Source organism: Triturus cristatus, chromosome 8 (genome assembly GCF_964204655.1).
Source record: "Triturus cristatus chromosome 8, aTriCri1.1, whole genome shotgun sequence".
NCBI classification, from domain to species: Eukaryota; Metazoa; Chordata; class Amphibia; order Caudata; family Salamandridae; genus Triturus; species Triturus cristatus.
This window is the reverse complement of record NC_140591.1, coordinates 769,191,006-769,216,171: the sequence shown is the minus strand read 5'-3', so window position 1 is coordinate 769,216,171 and position 25,166 is coordinate 769,191,006. Positions and strand designations below refer to the sequence as shown.

The following is a 25,166-nucleotide window of genomic DNA, read 5'->3' as shown; positions in this document are numbered from 1 at the left end:
TCTCCAGGATCTACCGCTCCCTCATTAACTGCACCCCTACATCCCTTGCGGGTCTTAAGGAGCGCTGGGAGGGATGGGTGGGTCCCCTGGACGAGGCCGACTGGCGGGACGCCCTTATGGCCCCCCGGTTGGTGACGGCTTCCGCTAAGCTGCGACTCATCCAAATCTATTATCTCCACGCGGCGTACCTCACACCAGCTCGCCTTCACCGTGCGGGCCTCTCCGGGGATGCGGCCTGCCCCCGATGTGGTTCCGACCCGGCAGACTTCCTGCATATGGTGTGGTCCTGCCCGGCCCTGGAGGGGTTCTGGAGGGGCATCGAGACCGAACTTACGGAGGTCCTGGGGTGGGAGGTGCCCCATGATCCAAGACACTCGCTGCTGGGCATCACGGATGGCTTGGATGGCACGCGCTCAGAGCAACTGTTTCTCATGACGGCCTTGATGGTGGCCAAGCGCGACATTGCTGCGGCATGGAAGCAGCCGCTGCCGCCAAGTGTGGCCAAATGGGGCGCTGGGGTGGACTGGTGCGCGGCGCAGGAACGTACTCTCTATCAGGCACGAGGATGCCCCAAGAAATACCGAAAGGTTTGGGGGAAATGGCTAGGCAACATACCTTAATGGGGCGGTGTGGGGGCTGGGGGGAGGATTCTGGGGGCGGGGGGGGGGGGGCGGGGGGTGCTTCCTAATGTTTTGCTGTGTGATACTGATTCGGAATACCAGACTGTTTTTGTTATTGTGCTGTTTAAAACAATAAAACTTGTTTATCAAAAAAAAAAGATCAATACATAATCTGATGTCCTCTCCATGGGCCTTACGGGCAATTACAATGGGGGCAACCCATTCAGAGCAATCTATGGGACATATTATCCCTAAGTTCTGTAACTTAGTTAACTCCTTCTTTAATGGTTCCCACATGAGGTGTGGTATAGGTCTGGTTTTATGTACCCTAGGCTTAGCATTAAGTTTGAGTTTTATGCGATGCTGATAATGTTTGAGAAGTCCTAACTCTTCAGTAAATACCTCAGGGAATTCCTTACAAATTTCTCTACCTGACACCTCCTGGTCAACAACCAGCACTTGCTCTGGGTTGTTGGGGTCTAATCTTATCCCTAATTCCTTTTGATGCTGCCAACCCAGCAGATTGGACCCTTCCTCCACAACATAAATTTTCCCGGAAGTGGAACGGTCCTTAAAAGAAATTAGGGTTTGCATCATCCCTTTTATAGGAATCGAGTCTTTCGTGTAACTGCTTGGTGAAATATCAGCAACCTGTAATTCTTTCTCTTTCCCAATGTTCATTTCCTTGAAATCAGACACATTAGAGTAAACGGTGAACACGAATCTGCGTACATCTTAATCACTTTACCATTCAATCTGACATCACATTGGGGATATTTTATCTGATTGATCTCCCCGCCATCATGAATCTGAAATACAATTTTCTTCACACTCTCTTGTTTACTATCATTAGCATCACTTACAACATACGGTTTCTTTTGATTGCTGTGGCACAACCTAGCCAGGTGACCTTTTTTATTACACTTCCTACAAATATACGATCTTGCTTGGCAATTCGGACTATTAGCTAAGTGATTGCTGCTGCCACAGCGATAACATTTTAGTTTAGTATTATCATCATTACGTGAGTTTATTACTTTTCTCTTTTACCTTACATACCGTATCCTCAAGGTTTAACTTGGCTACCTCTGACACCGGTTCACTATTGATAGGTGTTTTCATCTCTTTGATGCATAGCGCTGTGTGTTCTATGGACTTCGCTATTTCTATAGTATTTTTAAGATCAGGTTGCTTCTGTAATAGTTTTTCTTGGATCCTAGGATTGTTAGTACATCTAACCACCTGAGCCCTTATAAGTGAATCTCTAAGATTCTCGAACTCACATAACTCACTCAGACCCCTAAGTACAGCCACATAACTTGAGACACTTTCCTGCTTTCCCTGAACCCTGCTAAAAAATTTGTGTCGTTCAAGAATATTCACTTTATCACCAAAATGTAACCTCAATTTTATCAATGCCAAGTGGTAAAGATCCAACTGATCATCTGCTAAGTTGGAATCTTGCGGAATGTCAGGAAGCGTATCAAAAACTTTTCTGCCATGGGACCCAAGATTATGCAACAAAATGTGCTGTTTTCTTATCGGACCAAATCTTTCCCCCTCAATGGCTATTAAATATGACTCCAACACTTTTTCCCATTCATTAGAAGGACAATTAGGTTCTGAAAACTCATTTAAGTATGGAGGAGGTTGAGACATATTAGCCGCCATTTTAACAAAATATATGCACTGGTAATCTACACAGGAATAATCAACAACAATTCTACAGTCTGAACAGAGTCTGTCACTAACAACTGGCTTGAGTGAGGAAATGCTACGAAGATTTCAGTTGATAGTATGTCTTAAACAGTGTCAAATCCACCACAGAACGCTTCTTAATGGTTGTCCTCCGCTGAATTAGAGATGACAGGCTGCTAAAGGTTTGAGGTGTGCCTGTCACCGTTAATTTCTAATCAACATCGATTTCCTCAGAATGCTTAATAATGGATGGCATCCGCTGTACAATGGAGATGACAGGCTGCTGCAAATAGGAGTGGTGTGCCTGTCACCGCAAACGAGGTAAAGATATAGATGACAGGCTACTAAAGGTTTGAGGTGCGCCTGTCACCGTTAATTTCTAATCAACATAGATTTCCTTAGAATGCTTAATAATGGATGGCATCCGCAGTACAATAGAGATGACAGGCTGCTACGGATTGGAGTGGTGTGCCTGTCACCACAAACGAGGTAAAGATACAAAAAACAACGTGATGAAGAAATGAAGTAGAAACTTCACACAAAGCTCCTTTGAAAGCGTAAATTGTAGAAAATGGGTTATCAGGGGTTAACAGTTCGTGAGGAACCAGCCCCGACTCTGATGACACTGCAGGCGTGGCTGAACTAAGGACGGCTGCGCCGGCAAAGACGAACACGGAACAAGGAAGCTGACACGATCACTCCGAGGAAGAAGAGAAAGGCCATCCGCTTCGTGCCCCCAAACAACAGCTGTCTTCTGCTCCCAAGCTCGGCACTGGGCCCCCACGCACACCAGACGCACGAATGAGCAGGGAAACGTCAAAGGAAAGGCTCCCTCAACGAAAATTACTCAGCGTTGAAATCCGATCGTCCCTGAAAGCACATCAGGAACCAGAAGGAAACGGAACACCCAAAGATTTTGAGGTGAGAGTTTGACGTACCTCCCAATGTACTAAACGTCCAAAACCAGCAAAATACTCGAAGTGCCGTAAAGTCACCTCCCAGTGGTTAAGTTCCACCACACACCGCTACGCTGGTTAACTACCAGGAATGGTTTAACATTTCCTTAGACTATGTTAAAAGTACCTGACCTCGTGGGCCACAAGGTGTATGAATATCAAAGGGATGGAGGTGGAAACTGCTCCCTCACGCAGTCTTCTAGTCGCCAGTGTTGAAAAGATGACAGCACAATGGTATAAGTAAGATCTTCTTTATTCCACCTCCACAGCGTTCCACAGTTTGTCTCAAGTGAGCTACACTAGGAACGTTCCCAACATTCTAAAGCAGCCTCTCGGCCAACAGAAGGGAAGTACCAACGGAGGACAGAGAGCAGGGGGGGAAGGAAGGGAGGAAGATTCCAAAGGAGGATAGAGGTAAAAGAGGAAAGGACAGTGTAGGAAAAAGGGATATAATTGTAACAGTAAGGCCCTCTCAAAATCACAGACTGGAATGCAGCCCAGAGTGACCGCAAGTGACAGATTAATTCAAGCATTCAGTCCATCACTTTATTGTTGGTTACAGTTGCCTCCCTAAGTGCAAAGAATAGGCCCAAATGTGGGTCCTGTGCTCACTATGGCATAGGACTCAAGCGGCAACCTACTATAAATAGGCAAAGCTGGTGTGTGAGTAGCTTGTGTTTTTTTTTTAGGGTGGCCTTGCATGGCAGTTCGACATGGACCGAGGAGCAGGATCAGTTCTTTTTTGCATAAGGCAGGCCTTCGTCTAGGGTGGCATGGTGGTTAAAAGATGATGAACTTAGAGTGGCCCAAGCAGCTGCCAATGATTAATTCAAGCATTCCATCCATCATCTCGTTTTTCGTATTTGACACCCTAGGTGTGATAGGTTTGCCCAGCCATCGGTACTGCGCTTGCTGCGACATAGGTCTCAAGCTGCACTCTATTGACCAAGCCAAAATTGGTGTGGGGTTGCCTGTACTACCTTTTAGAGGGGATCCTTGTCTGGTAGTTCAGGATGGACTTCTCACGAGGAGCAGTGTTAGTACTGATTTGCATGAGGCAAGCCTCTTTCTAGAGTGGCACAGTGGGCGAAAAATAATGGGTTGAAATGCGGCCTGAGTGATCACCAATGGCTGAAATTAATTCCATCCATATCCCAGGTTTGTTTTGACTTGCAAAAGAAGGCTGGAATGCTGGAATTTACCTTAATTATGAAAATACAGATATATAGTGTAAGCCTGCTTCTGAAGTGGCCATTTCCTGGCCAGGGTGTCTACTTTCTTCATGAGGATGGCAAGGAACAGAATCATTTTATGCTTTCTCATGTAGAAGGGGTAACCCCATTTGAATAGGACCATTCATGAACGAGCAAGTAGAGCTCTGGAAACTTGAAAAGTTGGCTGCCACACCGAAAAATGGAAATTGCATTTTCAGGGATTGTTTTTTACCAGATGTTAGGAAAAAAAACTGCAGAATTGGGAAGGGTCTAATGTGAGTTTAGGAGAGTAGGTCTAGAGCCACGCACCAACGTTGAGTTAATACTACTACTTCAGTCTTCCATCACTTCCAAGTAGGAACACCACTGGAAAAGGACAAGACAAAGAAGAAAGAAAATTAGCCTCTTACTGCCTATGTGCCTGGGAGAAGATCAAGGCCTTGAACCTGCCCTCCCTTGTTCACAAGATTGTGGAAGTTATACTTGCAAGAAATAAGATTACTTGGGTTTAGCGACTGCCCACCTCAAGGAATATCCACAACTCATCAGGGCGAATCCTAAAAGTCAATAAAATAACCGGAGCTCAACACCCTGGTAGCTATGGCACAGGGCAGATAGGCTTAACTTAGGCAATGTGTACAGTATTTATGCAGTACTAAAAACAGTAATCACATGAAAATGCCAGGCAGTGAAAATCCCAAAGTTGACAAACAGAATACATTTTAACTAACAAAATTACACCAAAACAACAAAAATGCAAAGGGATGAACTGGAGACGGGAATGTGAAGTAGGAATAGCGCCAAAAAGCACTATGCGCTAATAGTCTACGATCTTGGTAGACCAGGACCTAGGAACAATGTCAAGCTGAAGATTTTAGAGCACATTTTGGATACATCAACCACAGTTGTCGGAGTCAAATATTTACCTTCTGACTTAGTTTTTAACCCCTTGCATGCCCGCCCCTTTCCCCGCCCAGTGCCGCGCCTTCCATTAGCGGGCGGAGTTCATGACGAGCTGCGGGCGGAGTTCATGACGAGCTGGACTCGTCATGGGCACAGCGCCACCGCAGCCCATGACGAGTCCAGCTCGTCATGGGCACTGAAGGGGTTAAAGTTCCAAAGAACTACAGGAGAACTTCTCTAAAGCCCCTCAGGGAGGAACTTAAGACACTCACAGGGTGTCAAAGAAGCCAACAGGAGGGTCCAGTCCAGAATAATTTGCCACTGGTCAGCTGGGTACTGACAGAAAGGGTTTCTTGCAGCTTGTTGTCTCCCTGTAGGCACAGAGGAGGTCAGTCAACTGACCTCTGGGTTATACTTCTTTGTAGTGGGTACAAGAAGGAGCCGGTTCAGTACTTCAGGCCAGGTCACAGACAAGAGGTCAAGTCCTATTCTGATCATCCGGAGGTCCAGAAAGCATTCTTATGAGGATGCCTGAGGTGCCACATTTAGGCTGGTCACCAGCTTGTTGGTGGGAACGACTCCTAGGCACTCCCTAACCGATGGGGTATAAGTTCCCGGGACCAGCCCTACTAACTTTTCCAATAGTTCCTATGTGCCTTACAAGTGAATATGCCCAAAATACCTTGCGTCAGAGCATTTCAAAGATGGCCAAAGCCGTTCGGCCACATTAAACCTTGACTGGGTACATGTGTGTGGGGAGCGAACAATGGTAATCCTAGTGTCTTCCCACATCTAACTCAAAAATGTAACTGCAAGTTTAACACAAGCAAGAGACAGGCGTCTGGAAGAAACAAATGCAGGGTTAATCAGCAACCAGATAGGAGATTCATGGAATGGTCTATGCATCCTGTTCTCTCACTTTTAAGTGTGCCCCAAGTGGTAAATGTGGCTCAACAGACCTGAAAGGTAGGATTTGACAATGAGGTGTTACAGGATACCACAGCTCTCATTCTGAATTTTCTGGGGCATACAGAAGTAATCTCTGCCTATTAAGGTTCACTTATTGTTTGCTCCTGGGTGGCAGTTCACACCTATTCAAGACTGAGCACAGGCTGAGAGCTGACAGAAGCTTATGCTAATTAGCCTTCAGACAGTTCAGACAGGCAAAGGCTAACTTTCTAAAAGTTGCTTTCCCTTAATATTTATTAAATTCACAATAAAGATTACAAATAGTGGTTTAGTGATTTTTCTAGCGGGTATCTTTCCTGAGATACAGGATTAGTATTGTAATTTCAAGACCGGAAAGCTAGGCCTGACACAGTGATAATAACTTTGTGGGCCTTTTCATTGTAGGGATATGGTAACAAATGTTTTACATGTCCCACTTTTAAATACCATGCATCCTACGTTGTGAGCTGGAAGGCCTATATAAGGTTGACATATGTAAAAGGTTTTCTCTTCTCACAAAGGGAATTCTGCAGAGTTTGTGCAGTGCAGCAGTCAGGCTACAAATCTTATTTTGTCACACTAGTGGATGGCACAATAGTTGCTGCAGTCCACTGTTGACAGTTAACATTTCAGGCCATGGGTGTATTTACACACCATATACTATGGGCTTTTAGATGTGAAATACGCCAATTGGGGATTAGCCAATTCAGCCATGTTTAAAGGAAGAGGATAGAGTACATTTACTCCTGGTTAGCATAGGGTAAAGTGCACAGAGTTCTAAAGCCAGGAAAAAAATATGGTAAAGAAAAATATGAAAATTCTGTGGAGGGGGGTTATGCAGAAATTGTGGATTGTCTACAGTTCTCAATGGGCATCCAAAGATGGAATAAGGAGGCTAGGTAGGACTGGGCTTTGACCCTGATGAAGAAGTGGTACAGGAAACTCTAACCTTTGAGGTGTGTTTCAATCTCCCCTCCCTCAACCTCCTGCAGAAGTATTCCTGGCAGTGTGGGAGGTTCTGTGCATCGAAATGAACATGTGAAACCTGGCTTAGACAAAGTTTGAACTTGAACACTTGACTGGCAGAGAAACGGGGGGAGGTGACAAGGCTATGAAAGAAAGAGAATGTTGGCAGAGAAGATTCCATGGTTTGTCTGGCTTGGAGCTTTCTGTCGAGAGGAACAAACGGGCTGTTGGATCTTTCACCGCGGGCATCTAACCTGGTGAAGCCCTACCGATCAGCAATTAACACTCTCGGCTCCCTGGAGGAACAGGTCTCAATGTAAAGTGAGAGAGGGGGTGAAGGTAGCAAGGTGACCCTGACAACAAGAAGACTTTACCAGCTTTTGTATGTTCACTCCCAAACAGAGATTTTGGTGCCAACATTCAAGATTTAGGCGGAATTTTGAGACATACATACAAAGCCTTGAGGAGGCCTCACTGGCCATTGTGCCTGGATTGCGCCACTGGAGAATTTTGGACTCCATAAAAGCGAACTTATAGCATATCAGGGGAAGAGATCAGCAAATGATCCTGGTGGCGACAACTATAGATTTCAGGTTAAACCTGCTTAGAGTTTTTGGTGCCAAAACTGAAGGAATTAGCAGAGCCACATATTGATTTTACCTGGAGTTGTGGAGCTCAAATCAACCAGTATTCTGCATTGGCCTGCAGGGGGATTTCTACTACCACCTGAGAGACCAAGTCTGAAAGTAATACTGGTGAGTGGAGTGAAATGCGCGGCCTCAAAAATGGGGTATAACAGCATGCTACATACACTTGCATACGTGGCTCCACACTGAATGTACCTACACGAGTGGTACCAGGAGACCAGGGCTTAATCAACTTTGAAAACCTATCACTAATATTTCTACAATATTTTGTTCACAGAGCTTGCTTCAGGGAGGGAAGGCTCAAGCTGAGGTGGATTACAGTATGCTCTAATGTAATCCCAAAGGACAGAATCTGATTCAAATCTGGCCACAGGTTGCTTAGGACCAAAACTGATCTGCAAACTAAAACTGCAAAGGTTGCACATAAGGAATACAGAAGTCCATGTTTAACAGATAAAAGGCATTTTTGTCCACATTACAAAAAAAAGAACAAATATGGATCCAGGAAAAAAAACATATGCCTGGTTAAACGGAAGCCCAACACTTGAGAAAGTACTAGAGTTTTAAAATGTTCTCTAATAAATCTAACAGTGATTTATAGCAGACAGAAGTACAACACACAACTATTTTCAAGAAACAAAGCAGAACCTCTATAACTCTAAATATTATCAGGCAATACATGGCTTGCTTCAGTAATGCATTTACAGTGTATAGAACTAGTCACTGAACAAAAAAAATGTAGACTCACCCCGTAAGCATGGTATACAAAAGAACCCCTAGGCTCCATATATCACATGCAGCATCATACCCTTGTCTTTTTAATACCTGCAAAAATGAGGATAAAAATTGGTGATTTAGAGACAGAAAGCAATGACCCAGATTTAAACAAAATTTGATTCATTTGAAAATTTAGCTACACTCTGCACACAGCAAATCACTAGGTTTAATTTCCCTGTTTCAGGTCAGAGGGCTCAAATCTGTGTGTACACTCGAGAGAGGCTGGAAGGCTGACATCACGGCATTACACCCAACATGCAATGGAAAACTGTTTCAACCCTTCCCACACTTGTCAAGCTTATTTTTGGTATTCCCAATTTAACAGCTCAAAGAAAAAGACCAAACAAAGCTTGAATGTCAGACTAAAGTGGCTCAGATGAAAAGAGTATACCTCACTTTCAACTAAATATTTATTCAGGTTAACTTTTGGTAAGGGACTCCCAGATCAGGTATGGTTCTTACAAATCTTCACATCAATCCTTTTTAAATGTCTGCAGAAGTAGCAGAATCGCACACCAGTACGAGTGTGGCTATAGTCATAAGCAGGCAACACCCTTTACAACGTAATGCCTTTACCACACATCCATTTTTATGCACTGCCATTACCACAAATATGCCTTTCCATCACAAGGTAAGTATATACAAGGTAAATGTGTGTATGTATATATCGATCTACATCTATATCTATACATCTCTAGCTCTCTCCCAATCTCTATCCATATATCTATACATATTACCTACTGGCTAGGTAGTTCTAGTTAGGATCTATTTTCCAAAGGAAAAGCATTTTTTTACTTGCCTGTATCTTTAGCGGCTTTTGACAAATCGCCGCAAAATGTTCCCAAAAATGTAACTGGTGATTCTAGTGGAGCATGGAAAGTTTCGGGGTGATCCGTCAAATGGGGTCGAGAAAAAGGGGTACGTCTAAAAACATAGTTTCCCCATGTTAATTCCCATATGACCTTAAGACATGGCTACAGCTCGAACTGCTGAACGGAATATACCAAATTTGGCAAGAAAGGTAGATGTTGGTTCGGCAAAGTGCCTTTTTGTGATTTGATGAAAATCTGTTCAGAAGTTTTAGAAATACTAACCAACATCCAAATTAGTATATATAGGGAAGCAAAGGCTCCGTGACCCCCTCCCAATCGCGTGCTGAGATCTGACTGGCTGCCAACACTTAAAACCAGGAACTGTTGGCACCCATTTTGGGACTCGCTTGCGCTGAGTCCCAGAAAAAAAAACATTAAAAAAAAGAAAAGGCGCAAGGGCGAATGGTTTGAAATACCCTGACCCCCCTCTAGGCCTCTTAGAAGGGAGGTCCCTATAAAGACCCTGCATGGCCAAAAAAGCATTAAAGAAAAAGTTCAGCGGGAGTCGCGTTGAATCCACCAGGTCCCTGGGGCACGTTGTTGATGAAGGGGGTGGGAGGCGCAAGGCCCACCCTGGGCATATTATTGCCACTGGGACCACCAACACCTCCTTGGGCTTATTCATTGTAAGGGGGGGGGGGGGGAGGGGGGAGGGTCTCTTGGACTCCTACAGGCCCCGGGGTCTACCACCTCCCTGGGGCCATATGGCAAACAAGGAACTGGGGGGCCTCTTGGACCACCAACTCTCCGAGGCTAATGTATTATTATTATGGGGGGGGGGGCTTCTCATTCACCCCCCAGCCCTGGGGACCATTACCTCCCCAGGGCCATCTTCCTTTTAAAATAATTGCGAGGGGCATGCATGGCCCCACCTTTCGTGCTGTTTTCAGCCCCTGGGACCACCACCTCCCCAGGGCAGGCCCTACACAGAAGAAAGGAAGGGGGCTGCACAGCTCCCCTCCTGATCTAGGAACATAGCTGTTTGCTGTGGCTTGAGGGGAGCTTTATCACTCCAGTCAAGCCATAGTAAAAACTCGAGAGGGGTGTGGGGCAACAGGCCTTTCTCCCTAACCCAAGATTATTATTTTATTTTTTTTAATTAAAAAGCTCCAGGCAAGTTGCCGGAGGCCACGCTCCCTTTCACCAACACTCCTGTTACCTCCAGTAAGTCCCAAACAGCGGGGCTTCTGAGAGGTCCTCAGAAGCCACGCCCCTTTCTCCACCACGCTGCAAACCTGACTACTGGTCAAAAAAACAAAGAACTTCAGTAAAAAAAAAAAAGAAAAAAAAAAAAAAAAAAAAAGGTTACAGGGACGTTCTAGTTCGGCTCAGACTTCACTTGTACAAAACCATATCATTTCCGCAGTTATAGTTACTTGAGCTACCTAACATTACCCTGCAATGCACTGCTTATGACCTCACATATTAAATCACTGATGATATGGTTAGCGACATCACTGATGACATCATCCACACAACCACTCACACAACCACTAACACCCCCATAAAACCGCTCATATGCCCACTCACACACAAGCCCAACCACTCACATACCAGTTCACAGACCCATACCAGTACTCACACATCCTCTCACTCCTCCATAGAGCCACTCAAACACCCACTCATACAACCAGTCACTCACCCATACAGCCAGTCACATAGCCACACACTCACCCATTAAGCGGGGTCACACGGACCCCCACCACAGCCCCCTGGGGATCAACACCTACATAGGCTATAAAAAAAAAAGTTATAAAGGGGGGCCGCATGGAACTTTAAAGAGGGTGTCCGTGTGGATCCCTGGCCCCAGGGACTTCCACCTTCCCAGGGACACAGCTGTCTGCTTTTGCTTGGGAGCTGTGAAAGCTCCCGCCAAGGAAAAGCAAAGAGTCTGCTTCCAGCAATCGAGAGCTGTCAAACCGCTTCCACTTGCTGGAAGCAGAGGTTTTAACTCTTTCCCTGCCCGCAGACATGTGGGCAGGGAAATAGATGAAAATATTGCTCAGACACGCAGGTTGCTGCATTTCCAGCAGCTCCTTGCACGCAAGAGCAATGCTGGCTGGGACGGCGGGGGCCTTTAGGCTCTCTCAGTGCTTCCATAGCACACTAGATGCCCTGAGTGGTGGGCTCCAGGGAGAAGTGGACAAGCCCCGGGGTGAAATGGACCCGTGGATGTGGTGGCGCATGACCATTCATCCCCCATTGATATATGGCTGGGGCCCGCGGTGCCAGAAGTAGTTTAGGGAGCAGGGCCACGCCGCCCCCTCCACCATTAAAAATAATCTGGACCCCAGGGGATTGGGTCCCCGGGGTCGAAATCAACACAGGGATGGGTATCGCGCAGCCCCCTGTCCCAATAAGTCATGGACAGGCCCTGGGAGATGTGGTCCCCGGGGCCATTCTGGCCCTGATGCTCATTTCACAGAAATTAAACCTCAATAGGAAACCCACAGCAGGAGCCCCAGCTGAAGCTCCACTTCTGTAAAGGACAAATTAATTTCACTACTGGGTTGGCGAAGGCAAAGCATGTGTGTTTTTGCTGCAATTCCTTATTAAAGGCAATCAGAAATGCTTCATGGAGGTGAATGCATTGTTGAGCTACTGGAGGCAATCTGTACTGACTAATGAGTGGATTCTTTCTTGACCTTACATGGTGAGGGCAGAGTCCATGGCTCTCCTTTTAAATTGCAAAAAGTACTCAAATGTACACATCACTTGAAAGCGTTGCTGTTTGGCCCTGTCCAGCTTAGTAATATGCAAATGACTTCCTCTCTTTTAGCCAGGAGGACGGACAACTTATTCACGCTTCCCTACTATTCTGGTGAGGTCTTGTTGATGCAGAGGAATAGGAGGACCAAACAAAGAAGCACTTGCATCACGTACTTAAGAAAGATCCTTGTTTGATGGAGATTTACCTCTTTATTTTCTCTATAGGAGGATTCAGGTTATCACATATTTGTGGATAAAGATGCACCTGGAACAATCAAATTGCAAAAACATACACAAGGTCACTGCTGACAATTACTCGTGCTCCATTATGCAGCTGTATTGTAGAATACGTACTAGACATTTACCCAAGGAGATAGCACTTAATAGAGCACTAGAAAGTTCTCTACATGGGTAGATATTTTGTGTAAAACTGTACAGTCTTGTTGGATTGAGTGGCACGTATGTTTCATTTGTGCCTCAGTCACTCAAACTGCTACTGACACATCCAGTCACACACTCCGGCACATACACACCCACCGACAGACCAATTCAGACATTAATGTACTCACTCATAGACCCCACTCATACACACACACCCATACTCACAGACCTACTCAAACTCGCATGCACTCAGACCTACTCATACTCACATGCACTCATAGACCTACTTTGACAATTATGCACCTACTCACAGAACCACTCATGCAGCCACTCAGACTGACACACACTCATGGGGCACTTGCAAACCTACTCAGACCAGACACCCACTGAGACACTCACACATCCAGTGAGACACTTATGCAGCCACTCCAAGATCCAGTCAGATACCCACCAACAGACCAAATGAGACACTCATGCACTCACACACACACTCTCAAAGGTTACAGTTAGGAAATTAAATTTTAAAAACCTTAGAAATTCACTCAAAAAAATACAGAGGTTACAGGGACGTTATAGTTGGGCTCAGATTTCACTCCAAAACCAGTATAATGCAGCAGTTATTGCTACCAGAGCTAACCATAACTTATACACCCTGCAATCCACTGCTTATGACCTCACATATTACATCACTCATGACACAGTCAGTGACATCACTAGACTAGACGAGGGAAAAGAGCAGGGATTGTTTGACCATTTTTGCCAGGGCTGCTTTTGTTCCTCAGTCCAGCACTGTCTTACTTGACAGCACAGGACTAACTTTCTGCATATCTAAGAAAAGGACAGAACCAGGGAAGAGAGGATTATCTGCCTTCTCCTGGTCATTCGCTTCCTCACTGTTTGGAGTAGTCAGAGGCATCTGAATAGGATCTCAAATTCAAAAATGTCTTCCAACCTGACAAATCACGGACTCTGCAGAAGGGGACCTAAAAAAAAAAAAATCATTGTCAAGGCAAAGTTGCATTTTTGTTATGGAGTGCCATGACACAAGGCTGACAGTACCCGAGGAAGGGTCAAAAAGCACAGGCACCATTAGAGTTAGGCACACCTTGTTACAGGAAAGATTAGTGCCAAGGACAAAGCTGATGTGATGACAACTCGTATGCACCTAGGCAAGGAAGAATTAAGACCTGGTGCCTAAAGCGGGTGAGGTTGACTGAGGGACAGTGAGCCAGTACCACGGCCAAGGTTGCAGGTGTACGTGCAGTTGGGGCCTGCCGGTGCTGCAGAGATACTCGGATCCATACTGAAAAACTTCAACATTGAATCTCTGAAGACAGCAACCTGCTGAGCATCTGAGGAAGCCACTGAACGCTGGTACAGCTTTTTCGGGATTTGAAAGGGTTCAAAGAAGGAAGAGGAAGCTGGTGACCGACCACAATCAAAAACTATGTGGCCTGGACTGTGACTGGGAATGCCTGTTGGCTGAGGAGCCCAGTTTGTGATGCTTACTGTGCTTTTACCTCAAAGACTAGTCCCTCAACTTTACGAAGGAAGATGACCTGCAGCAGACTTGCGTCATTTCTTGCAGGCTTTCGTAAGGTAAAATAGGACCTCCCATGCCCATTTATCTAGAAAATTTGGTTGTAAATCTAACAGACACAGCTCTGACAGAAAACCAACTAAAAGTGCAGAATAAAGGACATGGCTTCATCCCATCCCCACAGGTAGACCATTGTGATCTTTGTGGTGAGCTATCTGAATTATTATATCTTTTTTTAAATGCAGGGTGTGCAGGATCTGAAACCAATCGTGATGAGGACACCAATAATGGACTCCGCAAAAAAACTTGTTTTCCTCATCCCATCCCGTAATAATCTTATAATTAGATGAAAATCCCGAGATGAGTTATGCAACAATACAAAATTTGTTATAAAACCTGCAAATAAGATTTGTGCCTCAAACTTCTATGTCTCCCGAGGAACTATCCCATTTTGCAGAAAGATCCTACATTAATGGAACCACTAAAATAAAACTGCTAGTTGACGAAGTCAAACAGGCTAACTGTATCACACAACACAAGGCAGTTCTTTTTAATAACTCAAAATCCAAAAATGCAATACTTTCATGCACAGCCCAAAATTGTTCTAACAATGAGGCCACCACCCAGATGCCCCATTGCTTCAGGTATTGGGTTTGCCTGAGAGCCCCTGTCAAGGTTCTGAGACTTGTTCCTTTATCCCTTGTTACTAAAACCGCCTCCTTACTTGAATGACACAGATTGGTGACTTTGCTTTACACATCCTTTGATCTGGAAGAAGAACTTCTGATGAGCCTTTACACTAAGATCTTGTATACTAGCATACCACAGGAGGAGACATTAAGTGCCATTGAGAAACACATCAATAATTACCACTGGGATTACATGCCACACCTCCACACCTTTTGGTCCAATGTGCTTGTTTTGTTATTTTGTATTTGAAGGGATTATTTGCCCACAAACTCCTGGTAAATCTGTGGGTTGCACCACTGCTACCAGGGTAGCAAGCCTTTATGTACATCCATTTGAGGTGGAATACATTTTCGCAACAATCTCCATAAAAGATGGGATTGTGGAATCAATACATTTATGGTATGTTCATTATTTGGAGTGGTGGAACCGATTCAGCCATGGATTTCAATGAAAGGGTTAACACCCATAGAAGGTTTTCAAACCCACACACTACAAGTCACACAGAACTGGCCTACTTTGAGATAAAAATATTACCTAAGAATGCAAGACTGAGCAAGGACGTTTATTGTAAGTCCACAGATAGGAACAGCAGTTTCCTTCCCTGATAGGAGAACCCATTTTGGCCACTTTTAAGATTACAACAACAATGTTCAACCAGAGTCGATTTCAATAATCTGTCTGATGTACTATCTCAAAATTTTGTCAATCAGTATTAACCTCCAAAGACAGTTCAAACTGCTTAAATTAAAAACAATAATAAAAAAAAAAAAGCCAGTCAGTAATAGTTGTGAAGCATTGTTAGAAACCTATCCACGGACAGAGATTAGACTGATCTATGAAACTACTTACTGCACCATTTCTAATAAAATAGGTGCATACTAAACTGACGCATGAGTTTAAGACCCATTATAGTCCAAACCACACCACCAAAATAAAATCTCATTGAGCAGCAGCTACATTTCTGACTGCCATCAGGCATATGCCTCTTCCCGTGTGGCATGTGTAGTCCATACCATTTTACTAGTACCACAAAATCAACCAATTACGGCCTGGAAAATAAACTGAAATTCCCAAAAAAGTAATCCATATTACATAACCATGTCACCTAAAAACACAGGCATGACAACGCAGGTTGCTTAAATTGGGATATGAAAATATAGGAGTAATATTAGATATCAATCAATCAATCATGGAATTTATATCGCGCGCTACTCACCCGGAAGGGTCTCAAGGCGCTGGGGGAGGGGGTCTGCTACTGCTCGAACAGCCAGGTCTTGATCTGTTTCCTGAAGGCGAGGTGGTCCTGGGTCAGCCGCAGGTGGATGGGCAGGGAGTTCCATGTCTTGGCCGCCAGGTAGGAGAAGGATCTTCCTCCGGTGGTGGCTCTCTGGATGCGAGGTACGGCGGCGAGGGCGAGGTGCGCGGATCGTAGCTGGCGGGTGGGCGTGTAGAAGGTCAGGCGGTCGTTGAGGTACTTGGGGCCCAGGTCGTGGAGGGATTTTTGTGCGTGGGTGAGGAGTCTGAACGTGATCCTCTTGTTGACGGGGAGCCAGTGCAGGTCTCAGGTGGCTCGAGCTGTGGCTGCGTCGGGGGACGTCCAGGATGAGTCGGGCGGAGGCGTTCTGGATACATTGGAGTCTTTTCTGAAGCTTGGCTGTGGTTCTGGCGTAGAGGGTGTTTCCGTAGACTAGTCGGCTGGTGACGAGGGCCTGGGTGACCGTCTTCCTGGTTTCGGTCGGGATCCACCAGAAGATTTTGCAGAGCATGCGGAGGGTGTGGAAGCATGACGAGGAGACGGCGTTGACTTGTCTGGTCATCGATAGGGAGGAGTCCAGGATGAAGCCCAGGTTGCGTGCGTGGTCTGTTGGCTTGGGTGCGGTGCCTAGGGCTGGGGGCCACCAGGAGTCGTCCCATGCGGAGGGTGATGGTCCAAGGATGAGGACTTCTGTCTTGTCTGTGTTCAGTTTCAGGCGGCTGATGTTCATCCATTCAGCGACGTCATTCATCCCTTCGTGTAGGCTGGCTCTGGCGGTGTCGGGGTCTCTGGTGAGGGAGAGGATAAGCTGGGTGTCGTCGGCGTAGGAGATGATGTTGAGGTTGTGTTGGCGTGCGATGGCAGCGAGGGGCTTCATGTAGACGTTGAAGAGGGTGGGGCTGAGTGACGATCCATGCGGAACGCCGCAGATGACTTCGGTGGCCTCCGAACAGAAGGGGGGGAGGCGTACTCTCTGTGTTCTGCCGGTGAGGTATGAGGTGATCAATTCCAGAGCCTTCCCTTGGATGCCGGTGTCGTTGAGGCGTTGGACTAGGGTGCGGTGGCAGACAGTGTCAAATGCTGCGGAGAGGTCTAGGAGGATGAGTGCCGCTGTTTCTCCGTTGTCGAGCAGGGCTCGGATGTCGTCAGTGGCTGCGATGAGGGCGGTCTCGGTGCTGTGGTTGGCTCTGAATCCGGACTGCGATGGGTCGAGGGATCCGTTAGTCTCGAGGAAGGCAGCCAGCTGCTTGTTGACGACCTTCTCGATGACTTTGGCTGGGAAAGGAAGGAGCGAGATGGGGCGGAAGTTCTTTAGGTCGGTCGGGTCCGCTGTTGGTTTCTTCAGCAGGGCGCTGAGCTCGGCATACTTCCAGCTCTCTGGGAAGGTGGCTGTGTCGAAAGGAGGTGTTGATGATGTCTCGGAGGTGGGGTGCGATGGTGGAGTCTGCCTTGTTGAAGACATGGTGGGGGCATGGGTCGGTCGGAGATCCGGAGTGGATGGTGCTCATCATGCGGGCCGTGTCTTCGGTGGTCACTTCGGTCCATGTCAGGAGGGCGGCGGCGAGGTGCGTTGGTTCGACCGATGGGTGCGGGGGTGGTGCGCCGAAGCTGTTGTGGATGTCGGCAGATATAAAACTAATAAAACAAGTATGACTATTTTCTTGACACTGCCAGGTGCAAGGACTTGGAATGGGAGGTCACAGAGATATTTCGGCAACCTATCCAAATCACATTGCAGAGTTTTAATTAGAAAGAAAATGGAGGAGGGTGTGTATATATACACTAAGCTCACGCCTGTTCAGGATGAATGATGAGATTCCTTGGTAACGTAAGAGTATTGGAAGAAGTCTGTGGTTTAATAAATTTAGTTATTCCAAGGAATCGGACTGAAATGTTAACCATCCATAACACACTCTAGGAGCAGAGATCTTGAGAGCTAAAGACCAAAATTGGCCCTCCAATGCACATAGGCTGTAATTTTCGGTCACACATTTATTATACAATTAAACTTTATGCGACTTTGGAAGGGACCACCCTTATGCATGTCGCTCCATATGTGAAAATATTTCCAACCCTTTCCTATCACAATGCTTCTTCTTATTTGATGCTACTCATGTCCCTTTTTAGTAGTTTTATGAAATAGACCAGATCCCCCTCTAGTGGTACTAGAATTCAACAGCTATTAATGATTTCTTGAGAAGCTATGGGGAATATATATATACACATACGTATTCACTGAAAAAAACATAGGTTTCAGGGGCGTTATAGTAAGTTGGACATTTCACTCGTACAAAACCATTGAAATTCCCCCGTTATAGTTAGTTCAGCTAACTATAACTCGCGCGCCCGCAATGCACTGCTGATGACGTCATATATTACATCACTCATGACATGGTCAGTGACATCACTCATGACATCACTGATGACATCATCCTTGTGATATTGTGATAGAGTGGCAGACCTCCGCTCACCCTAATATAACCTTTGATACACACTCAAAAATAAAATTTTCAAAACAATGGACATACCAATACCAGTTACAACACACCTATTCAGTAATTCCAAGAGCTACGCACACATCCACTCATTCACCAACAGTCCCTATACAGTCACTGATACATGTACTCACTCATCATATGTACTCATACACCTATACATCCTGTTACACACCGCCACTCACCCATAGAGTTACTCACACGCAGTCACACATGCAAAGTATCAAACATTCATTTACTTGCATATACAGTTATACACACACTACCACACTTACTTCTACAGAAACTTACATACACACAGAATATATAGCTTTTTCTTGATTGTACACACCCAGAAATCTGGAGAGCCACATCTGAAAGGCTGGGGCATCCATGTCCTTCCATCTAGCTGCCAGTAAAATTCTATATACCGCAGTCCCTATAAAAAGACATGATTCCTCATCCGAATTCAGCCCAAACGCCCCATCGTAGCCAAGAATTAACAATGTAGGTGATTCAGCTATTCTATGCCCAAATACTTCTTCCCAGAACTTTAAAAGCTTGTTTTTAAGTGAGGTTAATTTATCACAATCATAGAACATATGGATCAAGGTAGCCGGCCCCAGTCCACATCTGGGACAAGAGTCATCTATCCTTTTCCCCTACAAAAACAGCTTAGCGGGGTTAAAGTACAAGTTAAAAATTGTCATACACTTGGGCTTTCAACCGTGGGGATAGAAGTATTTGATGTTAAAAAAAGACTCTTATCAATATCGACGTTGGGGATAATGAGCTTCAGCGCCCAAGATGATTCAATTTGATCCAGATCATCGGGAGTTCTATCAAGAAGCAAGTTATATAAATTGCCAATTTTTATCGATTTCTTCGCTATAGCATCTAGAAACGGGATCTATGCCAATGTGATCTTGGGGGTCTTTAATCTCAGAATATTTTGGATCTGAATAAATTTAAAGTAGTGGCTGTTAGGAACTTCAAAAGCATTCTGTAACACCGAAAACTGGAAATCTGATTTTCCCCCAGAAAAATCACCAACTGTTCTTATCCCCATACTTTCCCACTTGTTGGCCATATCATCCTTAACCTGTATGGGGAGTAGTGACAAATGCCACAAGGGAGTGTATCTATTAAACTTCGGGATTATCATAAGCCTCGAAAACTTCCTCCATATTTTCCATGCGGTGGTAATCACCTTAAATTTAACCTTTTTATAATAGCTTGGTTCTACATGATTCAGAAGAAATCCTTGGGCTTTCTTTCCAACAGAAAGTTCAAAAATGGTGGGTATTTCTATATCTGATCTAGTTTGATTTGCAGTCTCCAAGTTAAACAAAGGGGCTATTTGATAAAGAAGGGCCGCCCAATAGTACAGCGTAATATTAGGAATTGTTAGGCCGCCCCTACTATGTGGTAGAGCTAGATATTTCAACGATCTTCTAATTTTTCCATATTGCCAGACAAAGTTTGAAAATAATGATTCTAGTTTTTTCAAGATATTGTCTTCTACCACCAATGGTATAGCCCGAAATAAGTACAGTACTTTCGGGAGCACATTCATTTTTAAAAAATTGCCCCTTCCGATAATAGTTCAGTGTAAACTATTAACCCTCCTTAGGTCTTTCCCAATATTTTTAATCAGGGGTTCATAATTATATTTTATTAATATCCTCTATTTTAGAAGACAAATGAACCCCGAGATAAGTGGCTTTGTCTATTTTTCTGGGGTCATTATAGTCAGTGTTATCAGTGCATAATATAACAGTTTTTTTCTTTATTAAGTGAATAACCTGAATACCGGCCAAAATGTTCGGCAATTATATCTATTTCTAAAATTGCCTCAGCTGGGATTGGTGTTAAAATTGCCACATCATCAGCATAATCTAGGATTTTGGTCTCATAAGCCCCAGTAATAATTGGTTTAATTATTCGGATTCTGTAGCAAACTAATAATCAAGAGATTAAAGTATAGGGCAAATAAAATCGGAGAGCAGGGACATCCCTGTCTTGTTCCCCTGGATATATTAATAATATGTGACGCTTTACCCATTAATTGCAATCAAGCTTTCGGTTGTAAATACATAGCTTTAATTGATTTAATAAGCTGGGGCCCAAAATTATTTATCTCGAGTATCCCCCATAAAAACTCCCAGGACACCCGATCAAAAGCTTTCTCGGCGTCCAGGAGGATCATAGACATCTGGTCACCAGTCTCTGACATGATATCAAAAAGCGAAATGACTCTGCGAATATGGTCTGTGGTGCCTTTACCAGGGATAAAACCATGTTGCCAAGGGGAGATCAGATGTTCTATGACCCTCCCGAGCCGATTAGCCAAAATTTTAGCATATCATTTAGAATCTGAATTGATCAGGGAGATTGGTCGGTATGAAGATGGATTCTCGATAGGCTTGCCTTTTTTAGCAAATATAATTATATCCGTCTCCTTCCAAGATTCAGGGGGAATTCCACTAGATTGTACTCCGTTAAACAGATCCAAAAGAAGAAGAGGTAATATCAGATTTCCTAAAATTTTATAAATCTCTATGGGAATTTTATCTGGACCTGCAGCTTTACCTGCGGCCAGGTCAGAAAGGGCTAATTGGACTTCTGTAATATTAAATTCTCTTTCTAGCTCTTCTCTACTTGGATCGTCCAGACCTCTTCCTAATTCAAGGGTTGTAGACAATTTTTTTATTGCATCCCTGACTTCCGCAGTGTTTTTCGAGATATCATCTTGATATAACTTTTGATAGTAGCGTTGAAATCACTCAATGATATCGTCCGGATTGGTATATTCATGCCCATCCAGTTTGATAGAGGATATTACATTGTGGGAAACCTTCTGACGGGTGTGTAAAGCCAATAGCTTGCCTACCCTTTCACCATTTTCATAGGAGCTATTCAGATGCGAATGAAAAATTTCGGCGAATCTCTGGGTTAGCCAACTGTTTAATTCGGTTTTTAAAACCAATATACGATGAAGAATATGGACTCCCATCATCACCCTACATTATTGTTGAAACGTGCTCTTCCTCAGCTCTAGCCAAATAACGTAGCAGTTGCTGATTTTTAAATTCCTGTTTTTTTTACTCACAGTGTAACTAATAGTTTCTCCTCTAAGAGTGGCCTTAAAGAACAAGTTACTTACCTTCGGTAACGATGTATCTGTAAGAAACAGTTAGTTAGATTCCTCACCTTAGAATATCTCAGGCGTCAGGCTGGATCCGGAAAGATTTTTGTAGCAATACCCCTTGCGCGTCGTCTGCGGCTCCGCGTCCGTCGTCGGCGTTGTGCGCTGGATTGACGTAGGAGTACTTAGACGCCGCCCTCGCGTCATGCAGAAACTATTTGTTGTATCCTGTCATTTGTGATTTAGCACTTCATAAAAGTACAAGGCCTGTTCCTTTTTCGGTCTTTCATTGGAGCACGATTTTGTCTCCACTCCCGACTCTCCCCACCACTTCCAACCTTCCAATCATCCTTCTGTAGTACCTCCGATAATAACCACTGTAGCAGCTCATTGTCTAATTCACTCCTCTCCCATCCCTCAACTCTCTCTTCCCTGCCTCTCCTTTCTATCCTGGACTTAACTACTACTGGCTTAGCCCATGTTGATTTCTTTTTAAATTGCACATAGTCAGCAAGTCAAAATCAGCAGTGTGACGTTTATTTATATACTTCCAAGATGGCTGTCATGTTGCAATCAAACGCAACATGGCAACCACCTAGAAAGTGTAGAAAATAACATTCCGAGATGGCCTAATATTCCCTAGACTGCCAAGACGGCCGCCAAATTGGGTCTATAAGCAACATAATCGAAAACCTTGAAGTATAAAAATTATTTCGAGAAAGCCAGACACTGCTAATGGCTTTGTTAATGTGGGCACAATTGTTTTGGCAATGCCAGCAGCAGCAAATGAGAATAACTGGATATTCCAAAGCTTGTTTTCTATTGCTTGCTGCTGTTTCACTGTGCTCCTGGAAATGTTGACCTATTTATTCCATTAAACAAATACGTGTCTCTCTTTAGGGGGCTTATTTTTCAAAAAAGCAGGATCCACTCCACTTTCAATATCCACTGCATTGTGGTCAGTCAATCTCTGCAACAAACATATGTTTGCAGAGGTATATAAGGCCCAACATCTATAGCCACCAATAAGAAAGGCAATACGTAGAAGGCTAAATGAAAAGCCCAACTGGCGTCACTGGGCTGTAGAGTTCAGAGGTTCTTATAAATGCATTTGCTCGTCTTAAGTGAGGAAAGGATACAATTTCTATCTAGAGCCATTATAACGGTCGCTGGAGCAAGACAGCTGTATTTCTTTGAGGTTTTGGGCCAGTGTCAAACTTCATGACTCACCTGACAATTATTCGGGCAGAGAATACCCCCCAAAAAAAGATTAGCACACACAAATTTTACGTTACAAATTGCATTTTCTGATAACTGGTGTTATTTATTACTATACTGAATGGTGCACATTTTATTGACCTTAAAATAATGAGAAGCACAGTGGACCTTCGAGGATTCAAAGTTTTGACCTTCAGGTTACACTAAAGACCTCTTTATAGATGCAATATTCCACTGAGCTATCTTTCCGTAGTTTCAAGAGAGATCTGGAGAATTCAGTTTTAGAAACAGAAGTGGATTCAGAGTAGTGCTAACGAAGTGTTACCATACGGGCAAAACTAGATTTTTGAATGACTATAAAAACTGTACGAAAAATGAAACCAACAATAGACTAAAATGTTAAAATAAATGAGGATACAAACCCAGGGTAGCAAAAATTAGTCTGGAAAAAGAATGACATTGCTTTGCTAATGCTATCGATATGAAGGGACTTTGAAATATTTCTCTAATGCAGCACTTCAAGGATTTGCTGAAGGATAGGGTTTACATGGAAACGTGTAGGATGGAAGCATAATCTGAATACCCTTTCTACTCAATCTCAAATTTCCCAATCCTTCCTCCAGGTGTGGATGGGATAGAAGAATATTATGAATGTGTCAGATTTTGTGCTTTCAAAAGAAATCTAAACCCAAGTGGCGAACTAGCATGGGGGTCTAAGGGATTTAGGATTATTTGGCGAAAGATAAAACATTCAACCCACAAGGTATACTGTTCATAATGTAATATACATTGAAACAAAAATACGAATAGGAAAGTGTTAAAATAACCTCAGGTGCAACAAAGTTCGCTGTATAACATGGAGTCATTAGAAGACCATTCTCTGCTCGGAGTTGCTTTGCAAACCCAAAATCACATATTCTAATGGACTCTGGATTTCCAGACTCATCCACGTATAGAATGTTGCTGGGCTTCAAATCCCTGTGCACAACCTAATATAAAAGGAAAAAAAAGGAACGTGATTACAAACTGCACATTTAGTTTGATGTTAGAAGGCAATATGTATTGTCAATCGGATTTTATGACAGGCTAAATACAATACTTAGTAGCTGCTCCACCTCAGTAATCCTGGTAAATAATTTTCTACCCGAAGTCGCTATTTTCTATTCTTTGCAGTTATATACTGCTGAACCCCTAAATCGGGCACCACAGACTAAACACTGAGGATGTTCACAAAATGTTGAAAACCTGTTTTCAGCATGTCTCACAACTGTTGGAAAGTTCTGATATTCTACGGCATTGCGTGGTACCATTTGGCTTGTAAAGTAAAACAGGCGTTTACAAAGTTAATTAGTTTGCCTAGTGTATTTATTTAGATTACTTTGATAAAGAGCCACTTGCCATATTACCATACTGAACGTACACTGATACAACATCAAGGAACAAAGAAACCACAGATGCAGATATTGCAACATACCAACAGACAGTCATGCACACACACACAAACACCTTTAGACATCCAGGCTAACAAACCAGCACACAAACAAGTATCCTTGCACATGCAGACCACTACACATGAAGCTGCCTAGTTAGAGACCAACAGACAAAGGTACCCCTGCAGAGAGATCAACAGGGCTACTTCCTCACATACGTACATAAAGTCCACACTATTGTAAGCCTCTGCAGTGTAACAAGTTATCCTTTCTGTAAAGCTGCTTCACTATTTACAGGCTCTTTCTGTAATTACTAATTCAGTCTTTTGTGATAAAGACATTAAGACTGGCCACATTGGCAACTTCCATTTTGGCAGAATCTACCCTGCTTTTTGACATGCCATATCTAGTCTGAGGACATAGAAAGAGCTACATCTACATGAATCTCCAACTGTTGGGTCCACCCAATGGCTGTAAGTCATTATGCTTATTCCAGGTACTTGTTTTCAGCTTTCTGGCGGCCACTATTTTCTAACCGCAGATTCCTCATGCTTTGAATATTCCCCAGGTGTAAGACTGAATTCGGAAAATTTAAAGCAGGACTCCTGCGTACTGGTAGGTGGCATTGTGCTGCTCCGCGCCAATATCATGCTCCAGAAGTGACTAGCTGAGCTGCATATAGGCTCTATCCATATGCCCTGACGTCAGTTGGTTTCACAG

The 25,166-nt window shown here is 44.1% G+C and overlaps 1 protein-coding gene across 2 annotated transcripts in view; it reads right to left on the bottom strand.

The window, feature by feature from the left end:
• RPS6KA3 (ribosomal protein S6 kinase A3) overlaps positions 1 to 25,166 on the bottom strand; it is a 690,637-nt gene that overhangs the window by 168,251 nt on the left and 497,220 nt on the right. For both annotated transcript variants that reach the window (XM_085622203.1, XM_085622204.1), the window contains exons 18-19: positions 23,844 to 24,005; positions 8,701 to 8,777 (exon numbers count right to left, since the gene is read on the bottom strand). In XM_085622203.1, the coding sequence (XP_085478329.1) occupies positions 8,701 to 8,777; positions 23,844 to 24,005 (239 nt within the window). The remainder of the gene's footprint in view (positions 1 to 8,700; positions 8,778 to 23,843; positions 24,006 to 25,166) is intronic.